The sequence below is a fragment of the Lathamus discolor genome, chromosome 6 (assembly GCF_037157495.1).
Source record: "Lathamus discolor isolate bLatDis1 chromosome 6, bLatDis1.hap1, whole genome shotgun sequence".
NCBI classification, from domain to species: Eukaryota; Metazoa; Chordata; class Aves; order Psittaciformes; family Psittacidae; genus Lathamus; species Lathamus discolor.
In genome coordinates, this window is record NC_088889.1 from 35339968 (window position 1) to 35358726 (window position 18759).

The 18759-nt window shown below is 38.9% G+C and overlaps 1 protein-coding gene across 6 annotated transcripts in view; it reads left to right on the forward strand.

Annotated features, from left to right (window-relative positions):
* Positions 1-18759, forward strand: part of CEP128 (centrosomal protein 128) — a 106837-nt gene that overhangs the window by 10234 nt on the left and 77844 nt on the right. For 5 of the 6 annotated variants that reach the window (XM_065685921.1, XM_065685926.1, XM_065685925.1 and 2 more), the window contains 4 exons: positions 1356-1477; positions 3972-4063; positions 4784-4856; positions 10725-10841. In XM_065685921.1, the coding sequence (XP_065541993.1) occupies positions 1356-1477; positions 3972-4063; positions 4784-4856; positions 10725-10841 (404 nt within the window). The remainder of the gene's footprint in view (positions 1-1355; positions 1478-3971; positions 4064-4783; positions 4857-10724; positions 10842-18759) is intronic. The other variant, XM_065685923.1, reaches the window with a different exon arrangement.

Consider the following 18759-nt stretch of genomic DNA (forward strand, 5'->3'; position numbering starts at 1 on the left):
TTGTGTGCATTCAGATTTTGAAGATGGTCACGAACCAGATCCTCTCCTACAGTGGGCCCAAGGTCTTCATTCTCACAGTCCCTGCGTCTGCCTTCTAAGAACTGGGTGGTGCAGTCAGAGCCTTTGCCAGTGAAGACCAAGGCGAAGAAGTCATTCAGAACCTCAGCCTTCTCCAAATCCTGTGTAGCCAGTTCTCCCGAAAGCTTCCTCAGGGGGCCTATTTTGTCCCTAGTCTGTTTTTTGTTTGCTACGTACCTATAGAATCCCTTCCTATTATCCTTAACATCCCTGGCTATGTTTAATTCTAACTGGGCCTTAGCCTTCCTAACCTGGTCCCTAGCTTCCCGGGCAACATCCCTTTACTCTACCCAGGCCACCTGTCCTTGCTTCCATTTTATATAAGCCTCTTTTTTCCTTTGAATTTTCCTCAGCAGCTCCTTATCCATCCAAGGAGGTCTCCTGGCCCTCCTGCTGCACTTCCTTCTAGTTGGGATGCAACACTCCTGAGCTTGCAGCAGGTGATCCTTGAATATAAACCAACAGTCTTGGGCCCCCCTGCCCTCCAGGGCTATATCCCATGGAACCTTACTAAGCAGGCTCCTGAAGAGGCCAAAGTCTGCTCTTTTGAAGTCCGGGGCAGTGAGCTTGCTACATGCTCTTCTCACTCTCCTGGGGATCTCAAATTCGACCATCTCATGATCGCTGCATCCAAGGCTTCCCTGTAGTACCACATTCTCAACAAGCCCTTCCCTGTTGGTAAGCACAAGGTCAAGCATGGCACCTCTCCTTGTCGGCTCCTCTATTACTTGCAGACGGAAGTTGTCTTCCACACAATCGAGGAACCTCCTGGATTGCTTGTGCCGTGCAGTGCCATCGTTCCAACAGAATTCATTATATTTTAGAACAAAGTGTATTTGGGGGCTGCATTCCTCCCAGAATTATAGTAAATTTAGTAAATTTTAGTAGAAAGCTTCTATTTTTCTAATGTAAAAGCTGTGAAGTACTGTAGTTTGAAGCTATAATAGATAGAAAAAGTAGAGGAAAAAGCTATTGCTTGGGCAAATAAAATTGGATGAAAAAACCTATTTATTCCTCGGAGGAACAAAGGAAACCTCTTTCTTACTGTCACATACCTGTATTTCAGAAATACTTGAAGAAGAATCCTGAGAAGAGGTAATGGGTATATAAGTATGCCTGTGCATTTTATGTAACTTTAGTAGTAGTTTTTTCTGTAATGTGGCTTATAAATATATTGGCAAGATGAAACACACTTTTTGATAAAGCAAAATGAAAAATTTCCTGTACGAAGTTTTGTTTTCCTACTTCTTTTTTTTTTTATCTCCTATCTCATAAAGGGAACCGCCACTTCCTGCCTACTTCACCTCTCAGGGATTATGGAGACTCACAGGGCAATAAACATCGAAGGTCTAGATCTGCAAGTGTTCGATTTGTCAATGAGGCAGATAATTTGGACCAGGTACAAAGCACTAATGGGAGTTGCCTCCCAAACAGGCAACATGTGGTCACCAGGCTCTTTGTTTTTACATCAAATGAGGTTATGCTGATGATGCAGCTAAGAATGTTTCAGTTATGAAATGTGCTTTCAGTGTTACCTGACATTCATTTTCTTGTGTCTGTCAGTCATGTCAGTTTCATACAAATCATTATAGAGAAAAAGATGCAGATGGTAGTGATATCAAAGGAAATGTATGAAAATAATCTGCACTTTTTAAACTACATATGAGAAATAAAAATAATTTCTGAATATGTGATTAACATTCACTTACATGTTGAAATCCAGTGTGGCTATAAAGGGGACTGTTCTGCTTTGGTAAATGGCAGAAGATCTTAGTGCTTTTGCTGTTTACTTCAGGATTGCCTGGATTGATTTTTGAACCAGGTAGTTCTCCATCTTAATTCTAGGTCTGATCTGTGAGTGGGATAATTTGACCCCAAACTTCAGGCAGATCATGCGAGGAGGAGAGGATGTGTATGGTACTGGTAATTTTCATACCCCTCAACTTGTGTCTACATGCAGACTCTTCAGAAAAAAGAAATTAGTTACTTTAGTGGATAAGATTGTAGGCTTTCTGTATCTTACATATAGAGAGGAGCTTTCAGCAGATAGACCTACTTGAGTGAATCTCTCTCTATGGACTAATTTGTCTAGGAGAAATGTATAATGACTAATATTAAAGCAGCTGATGATGAGATGTTCATGTTGACTTTATTGAATCAGTCTCGACTTCAAGTAATTTTAGACTTAACCACAGTATGTTAAGTTGACTTTTTTGGAAGTCTTGAGTGCCACAGGAATTCCTAGACTTCTGTTTAATCCTATTTCATTGTTACTTTCAGTCTACTTCTCCCCTCATTCATTCATCCCCCAAGGTTAGTGTGGAACTTTATCCTTGGAAGGAAATAAAGTTTTATACAGAAATCTTTCCTCCTAAGCTTCTGAAAATATTCAAACTATTTTAGACTACTTCTAAATATTCTATAAATATCTTTAAAAAATTTGTTCAAGGCAGTTCCTGCAATGCATACAAAATTTCTAGTTTCTACGTGTCTGTCAGGGCTCAGTATTGGGGCCGGTGTTGTTAATATTTTTGTTGATGATCTGGATGAGGGCATTGAGTACCCTCTCAATAAATCTGCAGGTGAAACTAAGTTGGGTGGGATTCTATTAAGTAACTAAGTAAGCAAATAGCTCATTTTTCCTGTTTTGATGATTAATACCAGTTTATTCCTTTTTCTTGCTCTTCAGTGGGTGAATATGGCTTTACTAGATCATTAACTATTTTTGTAAGAAGAGTATAGTGCTTTAAGGAATGGTGAAGCAGAACTAATAATTGATTATGACCATAGGTAACAACGGGCAGAGAGGAAGCAGTGTTTAACTAAAGCTATGGCTTTTTCTTCTTTCTGTAACCACAGTCCCTTTATTCACATTCTGACTGCTTCTAGCACAGGTAATTTTCCAGATGAATGTGCTTCTAACACATTTGGGTTTCCTTCTTAGGCTGATAGATTCTGGAAATATGCTGTGGTTTTCAAGTCTCTTGGGTCAGGTTGAAATTTCTGGTTAGTCACACAGGTGAGATGGTAGTGCCTGTGTCTGAATGTTGATGGCAGTCAGCTGGGCTGTGGAAGATGTAGGTTTAAGTCTTGGTCATAGAAAAAGGGGCTATTATAAACCAGGTTTTTTCATAATGGTGGCCATGGCTACTGAGCTGTTGGCAGCAGTAGGTTGGATTAGGATGGATTAACTGTCTCTTTTTATCCCATGAAGGATAGAAATTTGCTTACTTAAAAGGTTTAACTATAAATTGGAGGCCTGCTGAGTGGGGAAGATGGGAGGTATTAGAGAGGAAAATAGATGTGATTGGGTTCTTTTTGTTGGAGGTTTTTTGTTTGCCTTCCCTACCCCCCCCCCAGCTCTGGAAAAGCATTCTAGTAGAGTATGTAAAGTCTTGGGCAGGGTAAAATATCTTTCCTCAGTGTTCTGGTAGCTCCTGAATACATTGTAGTGTTCTGCTTGATCACTTCCATCTTTTTATAGCAATATGTATAGCTGGGCAGAACTTTCTTTCACTTACACTTGTGTTTATTAGAAGGAAATGTGTCTCTCCTGACTTCACCTGTTCTGATCTTTCATCTTGCTTTGCATTAGGTTAAAAAGATGGTGCGGTGTCAGGTAACCAAAATGACCAAGCTCTGAATGATAGGAAAAACCCCATAGTTGGGAAGCTTGGTTTAGCAAATAATGTACTGAAAATTAAATGTCAGTGAGCAAGTGTTGTGAAGGGTTGTTTGAAGTAGAGACATGCAATTCATGGAATTTTGTTCTGTTGATATATTGTAGGCTGGTTTTATCTGCTTTATTTTAAAAAGTGTGTATACATATTTAGGAATATCACAGATAAAAGGGTTCCTAAGCCTTGGCTTAATTTGTGTGCTTTGATTTACAGCTGCATTCTTTCCACCAGTCTCTTCGAGATCTCAGCAGTGAACAAGTTCGCCTAGGAGATGACATCAGTCGGGAGTTTTCAAGAAGAAATCGGTATGAAGAGAATATAACTCCATATGAAGAATAGTGTGGAACATAATTGTTATGCTTTTAGATAATTCTTAAACTCCTTTGTTCCTCTGTATTAAAAAAAATAATTTTGTGAAGAGTAGGGGTTTGCACAGGATTTAGATGAAAGCAGTATTATGAACTGCTTGTTTCCCCTCATCTTGTGCAGTATTTATAAATGTAGATAAGACCCATCAATTCTGATTTGTATAGTATATGTGGCTTTCCTTCCCTTCTAGATATATGGACAAACCGACAAGGACTCAGGAATTTCTTTTATTATAGCTTTGCTCCTTGTTTACTCTTGGTACTGAAGTCTCTTGAGAGCAAGCTCTTATGCAGGCCATAATGCTTTTCTGAAGTACGTACTGTCTCAACATATGGTGCTTTGTCTGATAGCAATAATGGGAATTGGTCTGCTAATTTCTAGTAGGAACTGCTATTCAAAAGCACTCTGTAGACCTGTTCATAATTTTATAGTTGTTGACAGCCTTTCAACCTAGATGCTCTGTTATCTTCACTTGAGAAATGCAAATACTTTTTATCATGAATTTTCCACTTGAGGTTGGTCTCTATGCTAGGAATTTAGAGGCTGTAGAAGAAATTGAAGTAGCTTAAAGATCTGGGAGTTTTTCTGCTTAAAATTGTCATAATTGATATTTAGTTTCTGTAAGAATATTTTCTTACCTATATTTTTCTATGAAGCACTGAAGCTGAATTAAGAAAAACTGTAGAAGAATTGTCTGAAAAGCTTACGGAGTCCCAAAGACAAGAAACGGTGAGTGTGACTCACATGAAAAGGTGATTTATTTTTAGTTATATAAACAGGACATGAACTTCTAGTTTGATTTCTGTCCTGGTAATCAATACCACACATTAGTACATATATCTGAACATGGACTTATCTAAGCTACTGTTAGTTATCATAATGCTACCCTTACATAATGACAGTGGCAAGATAGATAGGTTTTATATTCCAGGTGCTTATTTAAAGTAAAAGCAAGTGCTTTACAAGTGTGTATATAGAGAAACTTTCTGTTTCAAAACTCATGATCTTGGAGAAATTTTGATTTTAATTTTTATTTTTAATTTTGATCATTCGTTCCTCCTTAGAGTGCATGTAGAAACTGTGGTCTGTTATTGTACATTTTTGAGATCCTTTAGTACCTTGCTGTGTCTAGGAATTCTTCTAATGAGATTATTTAATTCAGAATGATTTCTCGTTTGTGAAAGTGAGCTGGGTAGGAGGCAATACTTTTCTCTTTTTTTTATTCTTTTTTCTCATAACTTCCTCATGCGAAGTTGTGCAGGAACTTTTCTCCTTAGTGCTTTTGTCCTTTATGTTTTTGCTTTGGAGGTGTTTGGTTTTGTTTGCTTTTTTTTTTTTTTTTTTAATCTCCTCTAATACTGCCATCATATTTATATTCTACTATATGATTCTTGGCAATGAATTGTCAACTTGAAATCTTGATATCTTGACTGGATGAGTTCATGGCAGAAACATTATTTTCAGTTCAGGTCTTTTAAGTCTTCATTTCTGTAGGGACATGTATCTAAATTCTTACAGCTGTAGTGTTCAGTATATGCAGTGTTGTTTGCAAATTGTCTGTATATATATATATATGTATGTGGGGTGATAAAGGTCTAGTCACTGCAGTTGTTCAGAGTTGCTAGTTCAGAATTTATTTTTATTAGGCGTTATAATTCTTAAAGCATTTTTGATGCTGAATCTGAACACTTTAAGCCACACAACGTGATCAATGCATATTAATTTTACCTTTAAAGGGAGCTGTTTCCACCCTATAGGACATCTGAGGTGATAACACAAGCATAGTTGGATGCTTAAGTCAAGCACTCTCCATGGCCTAGTACTTGAGAATCTATGTCTGCTTTTGATATAAAGATTGCAGGTTCTACGACTCTATCAAAATCTCTTATCTAAATGTTTTGGGAGATTCCTCATTTCCTTGAAGAGTTTGGATGTTTGCTAGAGGAATGTTCATATAGAGTTATAAACAATTGAAAGAATGTTTATTTACTTTATAGTTACATAAGATAGCCATCTTTGATATTTTGTTGCAATCTCCTGGTATAGAAGCACATCCCATATAGTACGAAAAGCTGATCTTTATGCATAAAAAACAACTGCACTGAAGCACAGATTTGTTCAAATTAAGTAGATGCTTGAGATGCTACACTAACCTTCTAATGGCACTAACCTTTAAGTATCTACTTAATTGAAATGGTGGCATTAGAAGGTTAGTGTAGGCTGTGTATGAGGAAAAAAGACAGCAATGTCAAGTGAAATGGGTTTCACGTGAGGTTTGTCTTGGCTGTGATACCTTGGAGAGTCAGGATTATTGTCAGATAAGGAACTGTCATTCAGAAAATCTAATATAGGGATATTTGGCACTGCATGGGTGACTTATGAAATATATGTCACACATCTTTGCCCTGAGGGAAAAGTTTAACAATATTTGAAGTGACATGTGAAAGAACTTTGCTATTTTTGTGGTTTTTAATACTTCTGTTTCAAGTCTTCATTGATGATAAAATAGGTCAAAACAAGAAAGGGAACAAAAATCTGTTGAAATAGATTTCAGTCATCAGGACTTGTGCACTAGAAATAACAGTGGAGGGCTGAAAAACAGGGGAGAACCTCAAGAAGTAGGATGCTGCTTTTTGTAGATAAATCATCCAGCGTCTTCCACATGATTACATTTAGTCGTGTGACTGAAACGTCACCCTGGTTTTAAACAGGGCATTCTGTTATTTGTGTTAAATTGGTGGTGGGGGAACTTTCATAGATTTTGCTGCTACAGCAATGTCAATGCAGTAATTCAGTGCTAGTATTTCATTTTAAGTAGAACCTCTGTACTCTATGTACTGTTCTTCAGTGAATTGCTTGTCTACACCAAGGCTTTTGGTAAGACCTAGAGGACAAGATGCATACTCTGATGGTAGAAATGTCTTGAGATAGAGTATTTTGAGACAAAGGAAGTGATTTTTAGGGTTTCTTCTGCGTGTGCTAATTAATGAGTTGACACCTAACTGATTCTAATTGTTTTGGGTTTTTTTCCTTGTTTTTATCCCTGTTGTTGTGTGTCACAGAGCCTGTGACAAACTGAGGAAGGTCAAAGAGGCTACAGAGCCAGGGAATATATTTCTTGTGAGAGATAATGTCTATACCAGTGTAGACTGAGTAAATGTTATGCTGGGGGAACTGTATTAGGTGGTGCATTCATTGCTTTGTGGAGCAAGTTAGCAGAAATGTTCCAGGAAAAAATGACAACAAAAAGGCCACAACAAAAAAACCCCACAAAACTGTAAAAAAGAGTCCAGTGCATGGTTTTTAATCTAATCTTTAAACTTATATTTGGCATCACTACTGGAGCAAAAATATTAAACCTCTTAGAATAAGGCTTGATCTCTAGAAGACAGTTGCATAAATATAAAGCAGCTTCTAAGAAAAATGTTGAGGAATGGAGGATAGACAGTGGAAGTGATCTACATACTCCGCAGTTGTGACTTGAAATAAATTCATCAAAAGACATGAAGGAGATCAAAAGGTAACTGATATAACTAGTATTGTCCTTTATAAAGGAGGCTAAAAGTAGTGTTTAGGAGACTGCCTTTTGTTTAATCCTGTTTTTCAGGATTAATGATAGGAAAAAAGAGGCTTATAAAAAATGGAAGCCAGGACAGGCGGCCTGGGTAGAGTAAAGGGATGTTGCCCGGGAAGCTAGGGACCAGGTTAGGAAGGCTAAGGCCTAGTTAGAATTAAACCTAGCCAGGGATGTTAAGGATAACAGGAAGGGATTCTACAGGTACGTAGCAAACAAAAAACAGACTAGGGACAAAATAGGCCCCCTGAGGAAGCTTTCGGGAGAACTGGCTACACAGGATTTGGAGAAGGCTGAGGTTCTGAATGACTTCTTCGCCTCGGTCTTCACTGGCAAAGGCTCTGACTGCACCACCCAGTTCTTAGAAGGTAGACGCAGGGACTGTGAGAATGAAGACCTTGGGCCCACTGTAGGAGAGGATCTGGTTCGAGACCATCTTCAAAATCTGAATGCGCACAAGTCCGTGGGACCTGATGGAATCCATCCGCGGGTCCTGAAGGAGCTGGCGAATGAAGTTGCTAAGCCACTGGCCATCGTATTTGAAAAATCATGGCAGTCAGGTGAAGTTCCCAACGACTGGAAAAAGGGAAATATAACCCCCATTTTCAAGAAGGGGAAAACGGAAGACCTGGGGAATTACAGACCAGTCAGTCCCACCTCTGTGCCTGGTAAAATCTTGGAGCACATTCTCCTGGAAGGCATGCTAAGGCACATGAAAAACAACAAGGTGCTTGGTGACAGCCAGCATGGCTTCACTAGGGGGAAATCCTGCCTGACCAATTTGGTGGCCTTCTATGATGGGGCTACAGAATTGATGGATAAGGGTAAAGCAGTTGACGTCATCTACCTGGACTTGTGCAAAGCGTTTGACACTGTCCCACACGACATCCTTCTCTCTAAATTGGAGAGATACCAATTTGATGGATGGACCACTCGGTGGATAAAGAACTGGCTGGACGGCTGCACACAAAGAGTTGTGGTCAATGGCTCGATGTCTGGCTGGAGACCGGTAACGAGTGGTGTCCCTCAGGGATCGGTGTTGGGACCAGTCTTGTTTAACATCTTCGTCGCTGACATGGACAGTGGGATTGAGTGCGCCCTCAGCAAGTTTGCCGATGACACCAAGCTGTGTGGTCCGGTTGATACGTTGGAGGGAAGGGATGCCATCCAGAGGGACCTTGACACGCTTGTGAGGTGGGCTGATGCCAACCTTATGCAGCTCAACCACGACAAGTGCAAGGTCCTACACCTGGGTCGGAGCAATCCCAGGCACAGTTACAGACTGGGCAAAGAAGAGATTCAGAGCGGCCCTGCAGAGAAGGACTTGGGGGTGCTGGTCGATGAGAAAATGAACATGAGCCAGCAGTGTGCGCTCGCAGCCCAGAAAGCCAACCGTATCCTGGGCTGCATCAAAAGGAGTGTGACCAACAGGTCGAAGGAGGTGATCCTGCCCCTCTACCCTGCTCTTGTGAGACCTCACCTGGAGTATTGTGTGCAGTTCTGGTGTCCTCAACATAAAAAGGACATGGAACTGCTGGAACAAGTCCAGAGGAGGGCCACGAGGATGATCAAGGGACTGGAGCACCTCCCGTATGAAGACAGGCTGAGGAAGTTGGGTCTGTTCAGCCTGGAGAAGAGAAGGCTGCGTGGAGACCTCATAGCAACCTTCCAGTATCTGAAGGGGGCCTATAGGGGTGCTGGGGAGGGACTCTTCGTCAGGGACTGTAGTGACAGGACAAGGGGTAACGGGTTAAAACTTAAACAGGGGAAGTTTAGATTGGATATATGGAGGAAATTCTTTCCTGTGAGGGTGGTGAGGCACTGGAATCGGTTGCCCAGGGAGGTTGTGAGTGCTCCATCCCTGGTGGTGTTCAAGGCCAGGTTGGATGAAGCCTTGTATGGGATGGTTTAGTGTGAGGTGTCCCTGCCTATGGCAGGGCGGTTGGAACTAGATGATCTTGAGGTCCTTTCGAACCCTAACTATTCTATGATTCTATTCTGTTGTAAAGCAAGACCATTTCAGTCTTTAAACCTGATGTACTCATGAAGCCCAGACCATAGATTTAACCTTTCTGTTAATGCACAACTGTGTTGCTCGTGTTAAAATTTTCTGTGCTTATGCCTAGTGCTAGTAGAGGTATGCTTAATGGTGAAAGTACAGATCACAACTTGTTCCCCTCTACATGCATCAGGAACTAGAGTAGTTGAAAAGTGTTTTAAACCCGTATCACCAAACGGTATGTAGATAAAAAGAGGTATTTCTTTCTAGTAGTTGTTTAAAATGAGTAGTTTTAAAGTAGGGAGGAAATGATACATAGGTATTTTCCTTGCTAATCTTCAGCGATATAAATTTAACTTGCTGCCCACAAGAGGGTGCTGTCTGCTAGCAGCATGAAATGCAAAAGTAAACTCGTGCGGTATTGTAGTTTAAGGTTGAATTATTGTGTTTATAATCCAAATTGCTTTGACAAATAGCTACTGTTATTTGTATTCCTTTGTATTCACAACATATTGGGAAAAAGTCTTAAAGTGATGTAATTATTTTGTGCTATCACAGCTCTTGTTGTCTACTTTTCACTCACAAATTTCAGATTATGAAAGGCAGACTCTGGTCTGTGTGGTCACAGACTGGAGATGTGAAGGAAATGATTCTCCAGGGGTTAATCAGGCCTGGAAAAGCTAAGATTTTTGTATTGCAGCTTCAGGTTAAACTGTACCAAGCTTGATGTTGAGATATTTAGCACTTGAGTAGAACCACCGTTGTAGATAAAAATATACATATACCTAAAGTAGGATATTGCTAGCAAGATAGCAGGTCAGTTCCCTGCTTGAGTAATTTTTCTGTAACTCTGGGTATTTTCTATACCATCTAAATTTTATTTAATAAAAGAAAAATTTTAAGAATAAAAATTTCTTCTTTCTGCCCCATACTCTATTTACCTTTTTTTGCCATTGTTATTTTGACATGTAGTAAAGGACACACTAATTTCCTGCAAGGTGTTCTTTTTTTTTTCCTTTTGAAGGTATTGGAACGAGTAGAGAGAAGACTTCAAGAGATAGAGCAAGAAATGCGTACTAAAAGACAGGTTGTAGAAAGTCGCCAGGACCAACTGGGACATATGTCTCTTCAATTGCAAGAGGTATGCAAATGAAAATTTCCTGTGTATTCAAGGGTGAGTTAGGAACCTGCAGCATTTGTGAGCCTGTACCTGTCAAATTGGTAAAAGTGCTCATATCTTTGACACTTAATTTTAAACTGTATCGATCCATCTCTGCTTGTTTTAGCAACCAGATGATAACACGTACAGTCTGTGTTCTTCATGATACTGTCTTGTCTATGTTTAGATGTTTTTTGCAACTGGCACAAACATTTTTCAAAAGAACCCATGCCTCATGCCTTTCCTCAAACTCCAAACAAACAAAAGCAAGTCATTAGCTGGGTTGTCTCAATTAAAACATTTTGTTTTCTAAAATATAAACTTCGCTTGCAGTGAGCAGTTTATTTTTAACTTATCTCAACAAGCAATCAAATGCGCTGCAGTAGCCAGACAGCTTTTCATTGCTTTTCAAACAGTTTTATTCAACAGTATCTGATGAAGCATAAAATATTGTTTAGGAGACAAATACCTATGTTTATATTATGAATTAAAATTGGAGACAGCTAGTAGCTTTTTTTCTGCTTGCTTTGGGAAATGTACAAAAAGTACATCTCTGTTTCTGATGTTACTGCTGTTTGGAAAATCTGTGTCTCAACAAAGAGTTACTTTTTATTTTGCCTCCCTTAAGATGATTTGCAATGTTATCTCTAATTATGTAATAGAGTTAAGAAGAAATGTGCAATTCCTTGTTTTTCATTTTTAATACTGGCAATGGCATACATACTTTTTGGAAGGCAGTTGTTTTACACTGTGCAGTGATATTGAGGAACTTCAGTTTAGAATGATGTCTTTATTTCATGTAACGCTAGAGACTACAGAGCAGTCATATTTAAGAAGATAAGATGTTCTTTTGATACCTATAAAAAGCAATGTTTATCGAAATGCTCGTAGTGCTTCTGCTAGTATTTCAGAAAGAGATTCAGAGCAGCCCTGCAGAGAAGGACTTGGGGGTGTTGATTGATGAGAAAGTGAACATGAGCTGGCAGTCTGCGCTCACAGCCCAGAAAGCCAACTGTATCCTGGGCCGCATTAAAAGGAGCGTGATCAGCAGGTCGAAGGAGGTGATCCTGCCCCTCTACTCTGCTCTTGTGAGACCTCACTTGGAGTATTGTGTACCGTTCTGGTGTCCTCAACATAAAAAGGCCATGGAACTGTTGGAACAAGTCCAGAGGAGGGCCGCAAGGATGATCAGGGGACTGGAGCACCTCCTGTATGAAGACAGGCTGAGGAAGTTGGGGCTGTTCAGCCTGGGGAAGAGAAAGTTGCATGGAGATCTCATAGCAGCCTTCCAGTACCTGAAGGGGAACTCTAAGGATGCTGGGGAGGGACTCTTCATTAGGGACTGTAGTGATAGGACAAGGGGTAATGGGTTAAAACTTAAAGAGGGGAAGTTTAGATTGCATATAAGGAAGAAGTTCTTTCCTGTGAGGGTGGTGAGGCACTGGAATGGGTTGCCCAGGGAAGCTGTGAATGCTCCATCCCTGTTGGTGTTCAAGGACAGGCTGGACAGAGCCTTGGGTAACATGGTTTAGTGTGAGATGCCCCTGCCCATGGCAGGGGGGTTTAACTAGATGATCTTATGGTCCTTTCCAACCCTAACTATTCTATGATTCTATGATGCATTTTTGTCTGTATTGATGTCCTAGTGAGTGAAAAGAGCTAGAGTGCTTTACTAGTTTTCATTGCTCTTTAATATGCCTTAATCCATTTCTAAATTCTTTGTTTGTGCCTTCCATCTGATAGAGAGCTGCTTAATAAAATGAGTTGGTGTCATGTTGTAGTGTTATCTGCAGACTGGAACAATCTTTTTTTTAATGGATAACAACTTTATCTGTAAAGATACAGTGACACCGCCATGGTTGCCTTTGAAACACGTTTGAATTCACTCAATTTAATTTGAGTTTTCTTTCAAAGACTTCCATATTATTGGCTATGTGATCATGAGCCCTCAAGATGGGTACCTCTTCTCCTAGAAGCTTATCTTTTAAATTTAATACCTAATGAATATGAAATGCTAAGTACATTTTTGACCTTTCATTCTCCTAAGCTGTCCATGTGTAGATGAATATGTTTTAATCTTTTCTTCTGAAAGTTCTGTTTTGTTCTGTGCACGTATTTGTAAATTATTTTTCCTGAGGAGCCCCTAGTTTTCTATTTAAAATACTTTTTTGACACTACTGTTCAAAACATAGTCCTTATTCTCAGTTTGTGGGAAATTTCAACATCTATTAGTCTTCTTGATAAACTTTCACTCTTACGAGTTTGGCCAAGTCAAGGTTCAGAGCTAATCCTGGCTGGAACAGTCCTTTTCCACATGCCATACATTCATAGCTGGTGCTACATGGAAGAAATACATGTACTGAAGAATGTATCGAGAAGTAGTCTTTATAAGATATGAATGTTCTTAGGGCATGGTGTGTGTGTCTGTAGCTTAAGTTGTATGTTAGAAAGAATGTTCTTGAGTTATTTTTGTGTACTTTGTAGACCCTAGTGAGAATAAAGTAAATAAATACTTTGCTTCAAATGTTCTTTGGATGGAGCATGTTTCTACATAATTTTTAAGTGCTTTTTAGTTTGTTATTCTGTTTCTTGTCCTTTATAATTTGAATTTTGAGTTAAATGGACTCTTAGCTCTGTCAGCAACCTCAGTCTTCTGGTGATCATTGCATGGATGTAATGTTCTATTAACGTCCTTTACTATCCTATATTATTTCTCCAAGATGCTTCCTGGGTAACAGGAAGGGAGGGTAGGGTTTGGACTGAGTTCTGAAATCCTGTCATTTATTATGGCCTGAATGATTTACAAAGAAATGCTATTTAAATTTTGTGGCTATTTAATGAGACGACTTTTTCATTAGTTTGCTCGTTAATACATTTCAAATCATACAGAGTTAAATTTGACTTTTGTTTTTAACCAGTAATTGCTTTAATTGAGAAATTTTGTGCATTTTAAATATTAATAGTTACTATTTTTAAGGAAAGTGCAGTGCCCATAACTGACCACTACCTGTCAGTATTTTACTATCTTAGGAGAATCATTTTCCTAAATATCAGTTATCAAATTATATGTTTTGAGGGTCTAACTGAGTATGAGGATATATATGCTTGTCTTTCTCTTGTCTGTCTTTTGTCTTTTTTATGATTTGCAAACTTTATATGTGTGCTGCACTATTATTAAAATCACAGAGTGTTTATTACCCAGGATGATATCTAATTGTATACTCACCATAAAGAAATCTTGTTACAGATGAAAACATTTATATGACATCTAAATTACATTATTATTTTGATTCCATAGTCTGTATGTGCTCCATGTAGGTGGATAAGAATTACCGTCTCTACATTTTTATGTATCTTTTACCTTAGTGTTTCAGCTCACCAGTACACACAGTTTAAACAGCAATTACTGCAAATTAGAAAATTGCAATTAGCAAACAGAATTTCATGCAAATCATATGTCTTCAGTTTCTTCTGTATTTCCGGTACAAATGTGTTTCTGATTAGAAATGAGAACAAATATTCTCATCTTTCTAGGGCTACTGACACATACGTATATGTTGCTTTAACAAAATATGTGTTATGTAAACTAAAGCTATTTTAAGATTCTTCAGTGCTTCATTTTGAACATAAAGACGCCATTGCCTTGTACTGTTTGCATTTATACATCCATTTTCTGAAACAAGATAAAGTATCATTCTTAAAAATGGGCTTTTGGATGTCCCGGATGGCTTTACTAATTCTTATGCTTCTTATTCTTCCTGGATTTTGGTGCAATGAGTCTGTGTGTTCATGCTTTGCATGCTTTAGGTCAACATCTTTATAGAACATTTTGAACCCACAGTCTGTAATGAGGCAGTAACTATAGTTATGTCATAAGCTAGTAACTTGAATAGGCTAGGAAACATTTTGGGTTTTTCCTTCGTGCAATTGGGTACTTGGATTTTCTTTGCCTCCCACTGTACATACTGTGAAGTGCAAGAGGCTGGTGGACTTTCAATGGGAGTGGAGTAGACTGACAATCAAAAGGGTTTATGAAAATTCTCTTTTTGCGTGTTTTTTATCTCTGCTTTTTCTAGACAAACATAAACTTTATCTGTGCTCTGAGCCTTCTGGATGTTTTAATGCATCGTTGACACTTGTTCTTTGGCTCTGTGCTATGCCACCTGTGGCTAATGGTTTCTGTTTTTCGTATTTGAATTCATATTTGAATCTGACAGCCTTGGAACATGAGCAAGTTTCATACATATCTCTCACTGAAATATCTAGGCAGTCTGTTTTTAAATGCCTGGCTGCTATATCTAGGTAGGATACTCAGACCCCTGCTAGTTGCTAATATAGCAAGTTAGGGGAAGAATTTTCACTAGGACGTGGTACATTTGTTCTCTTATTTTAAAATACAGCATGAGGCTTGTCTGCTTGGGTATTTCTGCCAGTAAGAACATAATTCACTGATCTGTCTTACTTGAAATTTCAGTTTGTGGGCCATGCATTACTTTCAAATAATCTGGTTTTATTAGAAAAAAAAAAAAAAACCCAAACCAAAAACTTCCAACAAACAAACAAAAATCAAAACAAAAAAACCCAAAACAAAACCAAAACCAGTTAGTAGGCTTAGTTTGCAGTAACAGTTATGACTTGCCATTGGAAGATTTTCCCGATTTGGAAAGATTAAGACAGAGCCTCTAACAACTATATTATTATATGTATATTATATATATAATTTTAACTATGTTGTTAGAGGCCTCCACTTAGTTTTCCCTGTATACAAGAAAAAATATGTCTAGCACTGAATAAATAATTTTATCTATTTGAAGCTTTGGGGTTCAGTGTACTGTATATGGATGAGGTATATTTAGCTGGGGTATACCAGGTATGTTAATATTTTCATACTGCCGTGTGCTAGTGAACTCTTTAAAAAGACCTCCAAGATTTGCTCTACTGAGTCAAATCAAAAGGGCATCTTGTCTGTCAGGGACAAGAGCCTGTTTCTGACCACCTAGGCAGACAGTGTGACCTCTAGCCAGTCGATCCCTGCTGCGAAGACCGCTTTATATGGAAGTTGATTCCATGTGGCTTTCTCCATGCCTGCCCCTCAAAGGCCTTGTCAGCCTCCTGGCCAACCTGGACATTAATGCATTTAAGAGGAGGATCTTGGTGAGGGAATCCTAATGATGGCAGGCTTGTTACTGTTCCTTGGTGCTTCAGCCTCGCTGGGCAGAGCTCTCTGCCTGCTGCTTGGGACCCATCAGGGGCAAGCATGTATTTGAACCATTGTCCTCAGCATCCCCTTCCTAGTTTCCATTTTTGACATTTGACTCCCCCAGCCCCTTCTTTGGAGACAAGAAGTGAAATTAAAGAATCGGTTGGATCTTTACGTAGTATTTTTTTCTTTTAATCCTTCCTTTCACAAGAGGAATTGTACACAGAGAAAGCTTTAGTGGAGACAAAATGTGGCACAAACCAGTAAGAAAGAATTACTTGAAAAGCAGTAGAAGGAGGAGGGAAAACATAGAATTAATATTTACCTATGCAATTTCTGAATCATCAGTAAAAGCTGATGTAGATGACCAGATGTTTCAATTTCTTAATGGCACTTTGATTAATTAACTGATTGCCTACCTAGCACCTACTCGGATAAGATACAAGTGCAAGGTCCTACACCTGGGTGGGAGCAATCCCAGACACAGCTACAGATTGGGCAAAGAAGAGATTCAGAGCAGCCCTGCGGAGAAGGACTTGGGGGTGCTGGTTGGTGAGAAAATGAGCATGAGCCGGCAGTGTGCGCTCACAGAAAGCCAACCGTATCCTGGGCTGCATCAAAAGGAGAGTGACCAGCAGGTCGAAGGAGGTGATCCTGCCCCTCTACCCTGCTCTTGTGAGACCTCACCTGGAGTATTGTGTGCAGTTCTGGTGTCCTCAACATAAAAAGGACATGGAACTGTTGGAACAAGTCCAGAGAAGGGCCATGAGGCTGTTCAGGGGACTGGAGCACCTCCCGTATGAAGACAGGCTGAGGAAGTTGGGGCTTTTCAGCCTGGAGAAGAGAAGGCTGCGTGGAGACCTCATAGCAGCCTTCCAGTGTCTGAAGGGGGCCTGTAGGGATGCTGGGGAGGGACTCTTCATTAGGGACTGTAGTGACAGGACAAGGGGTAACGGTTTAAAACTTAAACAGGGGAAGTTTAGATTGGATATAAGGAGGAAATTCTTTCCTGTGAGGGTGGTGAGGCACTGGAATGGGTTGCCCAGGGAGGTTGTAAATGCTCCGTGCCTGGCAGTGTTCAATGCCAGGTTGGACGAAGCCTTGGGTGACATGGTTTTTAGTGTGAGATGTCCCTGTCCATGGCAGGGGGGTTAGAACTAGATGATCTTAAGGTCCTTTCCAACCCTAACTATTCTATGATTCTATGATTCTGTGTTTTACAGTTGAAGTGGTGCATATGTGGTATATATAATTTATTTCAACATTAATTCTTTTTGAAGAATTTTAACTCGTATATATGTGAGTTATTTTTTCTTAAAAATGAAATGGTTATGGCCTATTTTTATAATACAGAAAATAAAACTGAATGTCATGTTTATAATATCAGTGATAGGAAAGACTGCCTTTTTATTTGGAATTATTGCTATTTAATTGCCTAAATATCATTCAGTGATCCTGATAAGTTGAAATAGCATATTTATTTCAGTGGTGGCTTCTGGGATTTAGGATGTACTCCTAATACAGAGACATACTTTTTGCCTTCAGTAGGGAAATCTTTGAAAATTTACCTGATATATCTGATTCAAGCCCAGTTTTAACATTTTCCTTCTGATGCTGACATCTCTAGCAAAATCTGCACATGAAAACATAACTTTTTAATTCTTATATTATTAATTTCGTGCCAAAACTAAGGGTGGCATACAGTTGACTGTATATAACAGAGCTTCTAATTTCACTAGTAAAAATGAAGCTCAGTTGCAGTTAGTACTTATCATATATTCCTAGCAGAGTGTTCTGAACTGGTTGTTTTAATTGTTTATAGAAACCCTGAAAACTCATGCAATAATGACATTAGCTGAAGTGATGATCTTGTTTGATTTTTTGGTTTGTTCGGATATATATATATTTTTTTTTTCATGCAGCTTACTAGGAGTTTTCCCTAGTCTTTTTGAGTAAAATGGGAGTGTGTCGTGTCTGTGTGCAGTGTTGAGTTTTGTAGTTGATGGGAATGACAGATATACCTGGAGAAATATTTTAGGTATGTTACAGTCTTACAGTATTAGATTATGAATCAGTAAGACTAAAAGCATAATTCTTTATAGAATAATATTTTCAGTGGCACAGTTATGATAGCTGTTTTCCACAACCTCAGTTTTTAGTGTAAACTGTTCAAGTAGTCCAAACTATAGTGAAACCTTTATGTTTCCTGAGGTGGTAGGATGTAAGACTGAGATAAGTATATAAATCTGTTTATTTTCTCCACAGAGCTACTTTTAAAAGCAGAATTTCTAAAATTGGATGCTTGGCTTCACTGGGGCTAATTAATATCTTGCCTTCTGTTTTTGTACAGTGAAATCATTCCCCAGTATACAATGAAAAGAAAATGTTCAAAACCTGAATGAAATTGCACTAATTATAAGGTCAAAATTCAGAGATATTTAAGGAAATATTCTTTTAAAATGTAAAACAAAAATGCTACTCAGGAAGAACAGACTGGGAAAAAGACAGTTCTTTCAGGACATGCTATGTGTTCTGTTGTAGTTTTAGCAAGTAATGGTGGAAGGAATAGATGTACTTGCACTTCACGGTGTTGGATGAAAGTGAAAGGCTAAGGTCTCTGATTTGTGGGTATTGTGTAAGCCACTTGGTCTTGTTGTGTAGTAACAAAACAAGATTTATTAACATAGGTACTAAAATTCA